Here is a 12,363-nt window from a genome sequence, read left to right on the forward strand (position 1 = left end):
ATGGTTCAAACTGAATACTGAGCAGTAGTTAGCTATGTTTACATCTGTGCACACAGAATTTTTCTTTTTTAGTTACATAAAAGAGCCTAAGTTTTGTTAGACATATGTGGCATATGCTTTTTAAACAACATGATTTTATTTGTTAAAAAAATAAATTTTATTACATGTAATTTATCCTACTAGGTGTCACTGTGAAAAGCCTATTCTTTAACTCCACTGGAAGAGAGGAGAAATTCTAATATTTTGAAGCTGATGTAACAGCATTTGTATTTATTTAGTGTTCTTAAGTATGGATAGGTATGGAAAGACTCACTGTTTTTGAGAACTACCTCCCAAACTAAACAGAGGGAAAAGCCTTTGAAATAGGCAAAATTGTGCTTTAATTTTATCTGCATCAAGAGCTGTGACTGGTCTGTAGAATCTTCAAAGAGGGAAATAACCACAGAGAACATTTAACACTGTTTGAAATTATAATTGATACTAAAGCATAGCAGCATACAAAAGCATCAGAAATAATAAAGAATAAACTTAAAGCTGAGACTGGCAGCAAGTTGTGGCAATATTGCTAATTGGGCCACTTGTGCTGCCACAACCAATGTAATGACACTGAATTTAGTAGAAGAATTTTGCTGCAAAAAGTGCATCCTTTGAATAACTACGGTATATGCAGACCTAAATATTTTGCTAGAACATACTGGAAGATATTAACAGTCTGAATGTTATAAATGAAGCTAATTATTTTTCAATAGCCCAAATAAAACATTATTCAGAGCACTTAAATAGAGGTTATCACCTTGTATTTCACAGCACTGTTCTGGAAGCTGTTCCAATTTTCTCCTAGTGGAGCACTCTGGAAACTTGATCACAAAAACCAAGTGAGTTCCTTCATATTACACTCATCATGAAAATAAGGAAGGGCAAGAAGCAGCACCAGGGCAACCAAGTTCTTTAGTTAGTGACCAAAAGCCACCTGCTCTTGTGACACAATGAAAAAAAATCAGAACTTGCTACTTCTGTGAGAAAATGCTAAAAATTTTATTTTATTCAAGAAGTTGCAGGAATAACTTTGTAACCTTTTAGAAGTTATTTTATTTGTATGCAAACACCCTTGTAAATGACAAAGAATGTATGTGATTAAAGCCAATGTTGATAAGCTAAAAGATTCTGTCCTTAGCAAGTGAGTGAGTGAAAAGCTGTTGCACAAGACTCTCAGTATCCTTTCTGCTTCCTTTCATGGAAGAAGCGCACAACTGGCAAAACCAGCTAGAAAAATTTAAAAGGAGAACAGAAAAGCATTGGTACTCAGCAACTGAAAATGTTAATATTGCTAAATGATTTGTCCGATATTGCAACTTTACATTGATAAAATAACTTGTAAATCAGCCATTTAAAAATCCAGACTTTGTAACATATGCTAAAAACTCCAGGATTACTCATGTATGAATAATCAATGCACTCTTTAGTGGTACACATTTAAAGCCTCCAACAAATGGGAAGCGTAACGGCTGTCTGAATAGTAGGTAGAAAGGTCTTTCTATCTGTAAGTACATTGAGGAGGAAATACTAAATGTCTGTAATTGCTGCACCCATCACATTCAGTGTGCAACTGCAAACACAAGGAAAGGAACCAGTGTACAGTACTAGTACTGTTTAAATAACACACAAGATTATACATTGCAGCATAATTATTACTACACACATACGTTCTCAGTACATGCTGGTATATAGGTTCTCAAACACACAGGCACACTCAGTCACAAACACACTTCACGCACCCTCTCGCAAGCAAACACACGTTCACACCATTCATTCCCACTCACAGTATCTGAAGGCTCTATATAAGGTAGATTGCTATATTGTTTGGAGCTACCACTTTTTTTTTCTTTTATATAAAAGCACATGCTAAAAGATCACATCCACAGTAATCTTGCAGCAACACTCAGAATGATCACACAAAAACCAGGGAATTGTTAGTGCACACACAAAATTAAGCTTAAAAAAAATAATCTTTGGAGTTCCAATCACACTGTTAGTATAACAATCCTGTAACTGTGAAGACTAGTTATAAGCTTTATAATTGATTAAGTCACACAGTGCAAAGTAAGGTCCATCGACCCTTTTGTGTAAAGGGTAGGCTGGAAGCCACATGGGTAAGTTCAATAGATAGTTCATATATACATGTGACCAGGAACACCCAAACCAGATTTGTGCTCTTAGATTGGTCATTCTGAATCACGATGCACTTCTGAAGCATCAGCTCTACAAATTGGGCAGGTACGATTTGCCTGTAAAACGAGAAACAAAAGAGGGTTTACTGTACTAACAAATACATTGTTAAGGTAATGGGTATATGACACTGACATCTGTGAGTACTGAAAAGCAATTCAACAATACTCAAAACAAGAGAAGACAAAGTGTGCTTACGCATTTTTTTTAGTTAGTTATGTTAGAGTGCTGTGCTAAGTTTGTGCCAATCAAAATTGTTTAAAAAAATTGTGCACTTTATCTTCATAGGTAAAGCCTAGTTTGCTGGTTTGCTTTATCTAAGTGATGGTGGTTTTATTAATGCAGATTCAGTTACAGTATACTGCAACCAGATGGAAGCAACTAAGAAGCTGCGTTGTGTGCTGCAGAGAAACCCACCAAAACCAGACTAGCAACCTTGGGCTGCTGTCCTGAATGAGGGTGTCATGTTGTCATAAGCTCTACAGATCAGATCTTCATATTCTTTTTATTAAGTTAAGAATAGGGAAGTGGTTTTAGTAAAGAGACAGAAATGTGTTGGGTTTGTGTGTGGTGGGGTTTTTGCTTTTGGGGTTTTGGCAGTGGGGGAGGAGGCTACAGAGGTGGCTCCTGTAAGAAGCTTTTGGAGGCTCCCCAGGCCGCCACTGGCCAAGGCTGAGCCAATCAGCATCTCTGTGAATAAGCATATATAAGAGGGGAAAACTTGTTTGGCGAGTCTCCTTGTTTGGGGAGTGGAGTAGAGGAGAGGGATGTGAGAGAAACAACCACAGGAACACCCAGGTCAGTGAGGAGAGGGGGAGGTGTGCTGGAGCAGATTCCCCTGCGGCCTATGGAGGGATGACAGGCTGAGCCCCTGCAGCCCATGGAGATCAGCGGTGGCCCACAGGTCGGCCTGCAGCCTGCAGAGGACCACAGGCTGGAGCAGGGGACTGGGCCTGAAGCAGGACGTGATTCCAAGGAAGCTCACACTAGAGCAGCCCATTGCTGTGAGGGCGGCAGCCCGCAGAAGGGACCTGCGCTGGGGCAGTTTGTGGAGAGCTGTGGCCTCGTGGGAAGGACTCATGTTGGAGAAATTCATGGCAGACTGTCTCCCATGTGAGGGACACCATGCCAGAGCAGGGGAGGGCTGCGAGAACCTCTCTCCCTGAGGAGCAGTGAGCAGCAGAGACAATGCATTACAAACTGACTGCAATCCCCATTCCCCGTCCCCCTGCACCGCTAAGGGTGAGGAGGCAGAAAAATCAGGAGCAGAGCTGAACCTGGGAAGAAAGGAGAGGTGGGGGGAAGGCGTTTTTAAGACCTAGTTGTATTTCTCATTATAATACCCTGATTTGGTTTGCAAACTGGTGTTGGTGTTTAAATTAAATTGATATTATTTCCCCAACTCTAGTCTCTTTTTTTCGCCTGTGACCATAACTGGTGAGTGAGCACCTCCCCGTCCTCTGTCTTGACCCTCGAGCCTTTTGGTTATATTTTCTCATCCCCATCCCACTGAGGCAGGGGGTAGGGGTGAGCAAGCAGCTATGTAGTGCTTTGTTGCCAGCTGGGTGGGCTTAAACCACAATGAAAAAAAAAAAGGTGGGGGGGAAAAAAAAAAAAAAAAAAAAAAAAAAAAGAGAGAGAAGACAACCTGATGAAACAGGGATTCGAGTAACACACACAAGCAAGTCTATATTTAGCCCTTCAGTACAGTACTCACTGAATATATGTCCTGTGACTCTTTTACTTTTATAGCTTCCTTAAAAAGATAAGACAGATGAGAACTAACATTCCTTAAGCTAGAAAATACTGGGAAAGTATTTATTTCTTCCTGTTTCCTTTTCAAATAAAGGCTAATTTAATTTTAGCAAATTATGAAAAAAAGCCCAAAACAAACATGTAACATCTATGATAAAACATTTCCTTTGTCAACAGCAGAGTGAAAAGAACATCTCCCTTTCCCAAATTCTGTATTTCATAGTTCCCAAAATTACAGGACCAATCACTGTAACCTCCAAGTTTTTCTAAAGTAGCCAAATTTTTCAATGAAAATACAAGCGAGAGCATCAAGAAATATGGCTCTGCAGGCCAGAGTTCAGAAACCATTGTCACAAATTTCAAACCCAAACAATAAATGCCAATTAAAGTAACATGTTATTACTGAAAACATTACTTAATAATGCAAGTTAAAATGAGGGTATATTTTTTTCTGTCAATTACTACTGTTATTACTGTTTTATCATTTATATAATTGTTATTACTGCTTTATTTTTTTTTTAAAGCATGGATTGGAGAATCAATTAAAAATTTATTTCTTGCTCTTTCAATAGCAGTTTTGAAATTCGTTGAGAACAATGCCATTTCTTAATTGTTACTTTGTATTTGCATTATTTTAGACATAATTCAGCTTATATAATACCTAAAAAGGCATGTTCTTCAATGGAGTAGTGAATCAAGAGGTATTCACTCAGATAAATAAATAAATATCTACCTTTTGTAGCACGAATTGGAGCATTCAGTAGGACTAATTTCCTAATAGGAGTTGCAGAAATAAATCTATTGTGCCAGAATAAAATTAACACTCATGGACATTGCATCACTGCTTTTTAAGTAACTTTTCAACATCCTACATGAACATCTGTTTTAAATGTAGTTGCAGTCCTGTGCCTTTCATGAAATTCATTTCCCCTTCCTGGCATTTAACATGACTCTGGTGCAAAAGGAGGAGTAAGGTGGACACAATTTTGTAATATTAACGTTCTAACTAGCTACTCTTTCAGGCAAGCTTTTTTGTAGTATAAGGACAGAGAGCTGCACAATAAACTTACTGATTTTTTTATATCTTACAGAAATTTATAGCTAAACTGAACTGCATTTAGAATAATGAAACTTGCAGGGCTACCAGAATCCTCTAAAAATCACTGCACTACTTTGGTGTTAGTCCATCAGAACCAAGTTAAACTATAGTTATAGTTTGTCTTTTCTCATAGATTATACATCACCTATTAGAATGTTAAATACAAAGGCAAGTTGTCCTTGTTATCTGGTTCTAAACCCTCAGGGTGAAGACAGGTCATGCTTTCAAGCTGCCCTTTGGAATGATGAATAACTTTTACTTTACAAAACAACAGATTTCTCATGTATTCATATTTGACTAAAGGATTTCGGATATTAAGAAATAACCAAATACAGTGAAATATGAAAAGCAAAAGGATAACCTCCCTCTTGTTAATTCTGTTTCCTCTACTGTATTACATCTTCTCTCACAATCTTTAACTTTGCTTAATCAGGGAAGTATAAATTAAAGTGGGCAACCTAATGCACTGTAAAAGAATGTTTCCTCTCACTTGCTCACGCTACCTAAAACAGTGATACTGTACCTAGCACTATACTAGCATGCATAGACAAGCCACAAAACTTTCTTAGATAGATACCTTTTTTCTTGTCCATCATCACCATCAGGCAGTGGAATAAGATTTTTTTTCTAAATAATCAGATTGGATCACTAACCTCTTATTTACATCTTTCACTATCAACGTGGTGAAACTTAAAAGAATCAGCTTGACACTGTAGTTCTAGAAATACTCCTACATAGCAGATACTTTCTTCAAAGAGACAAGATTAAATCAGCAAAACATAGGGACAAACTGCTAACTTTTTTCTTCTTTTACCTTGTGGAAAAAAAGGTACAAGTGCTGAAAGCTATGATTTTTACCTTCCCTTGCAGAATTTACCAACATGATGTTGGCTGGATGATGTGAATTAAGCTGATTTGGACATAATTATACTATCAACATATAAAAAAAGCTGTCAAATACATAAAAGAATGGATAGAAGCGAAACTATAGCACAAAATATCTTCCAGTTATCCTCACTTCTAGATGTTTACTGCTTGACTGTAACCAAGTTTATACAGAGGCTGGAAGTAAAATAGGCTGTTGTTACAGGTAAATTTGTTATAGTTTGCAAAGCAAAATAATCTTTATTTCCATACCATCTTCATACCAGTCTAATTAAATGCACATGGTGTAATATATTGCCTTAGCAATCCTACACTATTATGCTTTAACCTTGTCTAGCTTGTTTTGCATCCAGATCCACAATACATGACATCAATACAAGCAGCTATAGGTGAGTATAACTGCATCCTCTTTAGGTTTAGATTGCGTATCTTTCACCTCATTCCTCCACCTAGCTGACATTCTTATGCTCATGGAGTTTTTCTATGATAAGACAACCTTTAGAAAGTACCACACTTGAAGATCTGTTAGGAAATACATAGTTCCTAAGCTGGAACAGGAAGATCAGAAAAAAGCTGTTTCACCACTACTACAGTACATCTAAGACGCGTATGAAAATAAAGACTAATCTTAAATCCGCTTTTTTCACTTTGCTGTTCTGAATTCGATTTCCAGTTCATTACCAGCTAAAAGTACTAAATCTAACTGTAGAACTGCCACATGGAGTCTCAAAAAAGTTTAATTTACCATACTTGTCTGACTCTTGAGACCAATGTCAGGTAAGAAAGAGCATAAGAACAGGACAAGCATGCTTGGTACTTCCTTGACATGATCATCTAACCTCCAGCAATCTGCAGATCAAGGGCTCTATGAATCAGAGGTGTATTTTTTTTGCATTAACAGCCTGACAAGAGCTGCCTTTTTAAAAATCTGTGTAAACCTACAGCACCCACAATCTCACACAGGCTGTGTCAAATGATCTTAGTTTTTTTCATAAAGTGGAGTGAATACTATCCCTGGATACTCTGTCCACACTCCAAATGACTTATGAAGTTTCATGCAATGAAGAGACTTGGTAAATCTAGTATGAACACTCCTTGAGAGGAATAGGGGGACACTGGAGAATACCACTATGAATATACAGAATCTACTTTTAATTTGCAGGCACTGAATAAACAGCATACACCTAGTATAGATATACTGATAATATTATGTGGTGGGGGTGTGGTGTGTGTATGTGACTTTTTAATCTGACAATAAAACAACTACGTGTTTACATTCCTCTTGCTGATTCTGAAGTATACACATGGAATCAGATAATGAAGAACACCAGTTCTACTGAAAGTTATGTGCATTGTTGTGGAAACAGTTACACTGGGCTTAGATTTGTAGAAGCTTTAGACTAATGTGGGTACTAAGAGCAATTTGATATCCCAGTTTTTTAAATCCGTCGCATTATTCTTGACATCTTGTTAGCCAAAAGAATGCTGTCAATATTGACTTGATTTTTTCATTCTCTGCACTGAATATTTAGTGTATTGCTACAACATGCACCTTCCTGTTTTTATGAAGCCATAAAGGCAAGGGGTTTTAATTTCTTTTTCTGAAACAGCAGACATCTGTGATTCTCTAGGGACTGTATCCTGTATTGACATAGGAACACCGCAGTTTCAAATGCTCTACACAACACACTACATACAGATTAAGCTAAAGCTGAATAGAATAAAATACTGAAAAAAGGTGAGGCAAGTTGGGAATCAGTATCTTGTTGGCAGTAGATCTGGCTCGATCTTGTAGAGATGTCTGTGTATCATCATCTACTTATTTCTGTTTCCTGTTCTTCACACCTTCTGTACTGCTGCTATTTTCTATGTCCTTTTACTGGACTGCCCTGATTCTCTTCGAAGGGTGTATCAGAATGTTGTAAAACCATAATTTCTATTTCTATATATTACATTTTTATATATATATATACATACACATATAGGTACACACCTAACACATTTTATTTGCCCCAGAACCTAACATTAATAGCAAAGTGAGGGAGGAAGGTATTAGTACTCATTCTTGCTATGAAGTGTATGTAAAACAGAGCCACCATCATCACAGAAACTCTAATTCATACTTCCTATATTATTGTGCTACATTTTTGTTTTCAAGTCTTTAATTTCACATATTACTTGAACTCAGAGTCGTTGCATTGTGCAAATGGAAAATATAGTAAGATCTGCCAATGAAAATAATTATCTTCATATTCATTTTTCCTTGAAGCACCCTTCATCAATTGTTAGAAAATATCGTGAGTAGGCAGTGCTTCCACTCTGTTGGCGTTTCTAGCCTAAGTATTAGAAACGTGAAACAAGATGAAGTAGAACAGCACAATACCTCCACCCCCTCCCCCAAAACTAATTAAGGATTTCCCTGTAAGATAGGATTTTTATTTTCTTTTTTACCTTCAGCCATTTATCGACACACTTGGCATGGAACTCGTGGTTACAGGGTAAGACTCTAAGTAGCTGCCTTGACTCAAAATCACACATGCACACCACACACCTAAAAAAACCAACAAAGTTCAAATGCATCTGCTATGTAAAAACAATAAATACATATTCCATACAAAACCTTACAGGTATGACTGCACACGGTAGCTCTTTTGCTCCTTGGGTAGCTACAATTATCTATCTGTGGTTGAAGATGTGTAGTGTGACAATGTTAACAGAATTGCTTTTGTATTTTTTTTCTTCCCCTGTGCTTTCAAATCATAAAGAAAGTGCTCCTGCTCACAGTAGTTCACAGACCCAACCAATAGAACAGATGTTTAATCAAAACAAAAAATGACAGATATAATGATCTATAAAGTTCACTCCCTACTGATACTACTAAGTCCCACTGAGAGTCACTGAAACTTCAATTATCAGAGAAAAATCCTTACACTAAAGTTCAAACATTAGACAGCATTTGGTACTAAGTCACTTTAACTACGTCCATATCTATACTGCCCTTTCTACTTGGTTGTGCAGATCTTTCAAACACAGTAAGGCAATGTGTTTTAAAAATAAGAAGATGCACTCTTAAACCACTGACAAAGCTCTATCAGGAGCACTTGAAACTTCAACACTTAAAGCTATTTTAACACAGGCTAAATTCCAAGTTGATTGACAATGTCACCTTAATGTCTAGTATGCTGAACAAAACCTAGAACACCTTTCTTTCACTTTGATTTTTTAAATACTGAGCAACTAAATTGAAACATAGCTAAATGATGTAAGACTAGATAGAGGTTTTAAAGGAAGGATAAATAGTATTTGATCTGGAAAGCAATCCAAGAAAAAAGATAAAATTAAACTGTTTACTGACTAACTGCTTTTAAAGCCCTTCTGGCCTAGCTGAGGCTGCAAGTTAAAGAAATGAAGATACAGTCACTTGAATTAGGGACCTTTGAGAGAAACCAATGTACTTACAATGTCTGTTCTGACTGGTGGTTGTTTGGATTGAACCTGTAAGATGGAAGCTGTTCAATGTCCGCCTTTGTCAGTCCTCGTGGTTTGGCTTCTCCCAGACGTTCTGCCAAATTCAGCAGCGCCTGCAAAACACAGAAACTGGACATTTAAAAATTTGCTGCTCAAACAGGTTCTGGTTCCACTAGAGGTGGGGCTGCCATTATACCTCACTACCCCAGCTGGTAGGACAAAACACCCTTCTATCAAGAAATGTTTAGAATCTCAGTTCTCCCCTACAACACAAGCCCCATGGGAAGTCTTTCCAAAATCAGTTATCTTTCTAATTATGTAAGATGTTCTCTTTGGGATTTCAAAACCTCCAGGACTCAACTACCCATTAGTCCTGTGGCCGCATGCACAGCTTGGTAAGTATTTTGCTTCTGAAGGATCCCCTCACCCCACTATGAAATTAATAGTGCTGGTAACCAGAAAAAACCATCCACAAATTTGCCTCCTACAAATATGCAAGTCTGTTCTCATGAGAGAAACCATGAATTTAATGGGGCAGGTTCTGATTCCCACTCCACGTCTTGGGCTAGCTGAATTGAAATATGGAGATTTTATCTTGAATCTGGAAAACAAACACATACCCTCAAGCTTTAAGCACTTTTTTTGTGCATAAATTTTATTTTATTTTCTGCAAGCCAAGCAACTAAAAGCCTCTCACGTAAATAATTTATACTCTGTCATGTACATAACTTCTACTCCTTCACAATGTACCTAGGAAAAATACCACTATAAATGTGATGGAGAACCAAGGCACACAGAAGTTAAAAGACTTGGTGAAAGCTTCAAACAGTACTGATCGCAAAGAGATTTCTAATACTGTCAAACCTAAGGCCCAAATTCTCAGAAGTAAGATGACACTTCTTACGAACTAGCACAGAAGTTGTTACAGAAATGCTCATTGTTAAACTGAAAATGTGCAACTACACAGAGCTCGTAAGGGGAGCACAGGCAAAGAGATACAAAAGTAACGGCTGATGATGACTATTTGAAGAGAAATCAAATAGTCTCAGAACCAGCAAAGACACAGCACCTAGGACTGCCCCATAATTATCTACAATATTAAAGAGGGTTCTACATCTATAGATGTGAATTACTGTACTCTCCTGAGGGCCAAGACAAAAAGGCAGTAAGGCAATTTCATAAACATTACATTTAGATTAATTAATCCTACGACATAAACACTATTCTGTATTAACACTATTCTGCAAAGTTACAATAAAACCAGTAACTTACCCTGTTCTTTTGAAAGTGCTTCACTTCTGTTTGATACTTAAAACCAATCAAATTCAAAAGGAGAAGAGTATCATGCAGAACATAAAAGCTGAACAATTTAATGATTACTAGCCTGGAAGGGTGGATTCTGGGAGGAGCAATAGACAAAAAATAAAGCTAAGCACTGCTAATATCCAATATTGCAAAAAAATCTGAAAGGATGGTTTCTGGATTCTTAGTCATTACATTTATTTGAAAGGCAAAAGCAGGATTAAAAGCAAAATATAACAAAATTTTATATATTGCTTGAGCTAACATCTGTTCTTTAAAAGTAGTTGTAGTTAGCATACCAACCTCATAGTTTTCTACCTCTCCGTCTTCTACATCCAACTCAAAGCTGAAAGCTGGTCCAACTGCAGGTGGCACTGGGAGCACTGATCTACCATGAGAGCAAACAATGATAAGGTTCAGGATCTTGCTGAAGGAAAGCACAGAAACATCTGGCAGAGGTAAAGTTACCTTACTGATCCCTCTTAAATCAGGAAGTTCTCAGAACTGGTAAAAACGTTAAGTTCGAAGTCAAGAACAGACATTTGAAGTGAAAGAGTCAAAGAAAAAAGCTGATTCTGCCACTTTCTGATACTGTGAGTGCTGCCTTTTGTAACTGCATGCATATCTTAACTGATACTTCCAACCAGGCTCAGCATTATTACAAAAACTAATTGCTTGATTATCACAGATTATGGAGAGCTAAAACTGACAATGAATTGACATTCTGGTTTTAATTTTTTTTTTTTAAGTGGAGAAAATACCAACAAAGAAAAGGAACCCTAAGTTCACTTAGGCCTCCAATACAAAAGCCTTGAACCTTTTGTAAGCCTTAAACACACAATGAAGATAAATAGGATTATGCTACCGGACCAACTTCCATACTGAAGGCATGCACAAACTCATTTTCTCACATACTGTGGTGTTAGTTAAAGTAGAATCTCTTCAGACAGAAAGGCAAGAGAGAGATGGTTTTTTGCTTTTATATTCAACGAGTGTTTTTATCCCCCAAGATAGTACTATAGGCAAAAACTTAATGCAAAGACAGAGAAATCACAAAACCACAGCTCTAAAATATACTACAGACCACTGAAGTCATCAGGCATTACTGTGCCACATCATGTCCTCAATGGACAGGCAAGAAGCCACAACATTACTCTCAGACTGTAAGATGCAAAGTTGAACAACTTCACAGGATCATATTTCTGAACCATTTCCATGACACATCCAAATTTGCAGAGAGAAATGACAGATCTGGTGCCAATGTTTGATTATTTCCTTGCCAATGTCACCTTTGCCACCAGACAATAATCTTTGTTTTCCAAGCATTTCATACTTACTTCCAAAACAGAATATAGAAGCATAATAAATCTCATGCCATATACCCAAATCCCCCACAGAAAGTCTACCGTAACACACTACAGATAATTCCTAGATGTTAATTGACCCACATCTTTTACAGAAACAGCTAATCAAAGGCAGAACAGAAATTCAACAGCTGTAACAGCAGTTCAGCCAATAAAGAGTAACTCACCAGAGAAAGCTCCCACCGTTGTGTTTCATAATTAAGAACCAAACAAAATGAATTTATTCCGTAAGTGAAGACTCCCAGGACTTTATTCTACAGTGTA

At 37.3% G+C, this 12,363-nt stretch overlaps 1 protein-coding gene across 1 annotated transcript in view; it reads right to left on the minus strand.

The window, feature by feature from the left end:
• Positions 1 to 1,118: 1,118 nt before the first annotated feature.
• Positions 1,119 to 12,363, minus strand: part of RNF38 (ring finger protein 38) — a 123,045-nt gene continuing 111,800 nt past the window's right edge. Inside the window, exons 9-12 of the mRNA XM_086479107.1 lie at positions 11,039 to 11,123; positions 9,425 to 9,546; positions 8,417 to 8,516; positions 1,119 to 2,285 (exon numbers count right to left, since the gene is read on the minus strand). Coding sequence (XP_086335233.1) covers positions 2,223 to 2,285; positions 8,417 to 8,516; positions 9,425 to 9,546; positions 11,039 to 11,123 — 370 coding nt within the window. The 3' untranslated portion in view covers positions 1,119 to 2,222. The remainder of the gene's footprint in view (positions 2,286 to 8,416; positions 8,517 to 9,424; positions 9,547 to 11,038; positions 11,124 to 12,363) is intronic.

The sequence above is a fragment of the Leptosomus discolor genome, chromosome Z (genome assembly GCF_034619465.1).
Source record: "Leptosomus discolor isolate bLepDis1 chromosome Z, bLepDis1.hap2, whole genome shotgun sequence".
NCBI lineage: Eukaryota > Metazoa > Chordata > Aves > Leptosomiformes > Leptosomidae > Leptosomus > Leptosomus discolor.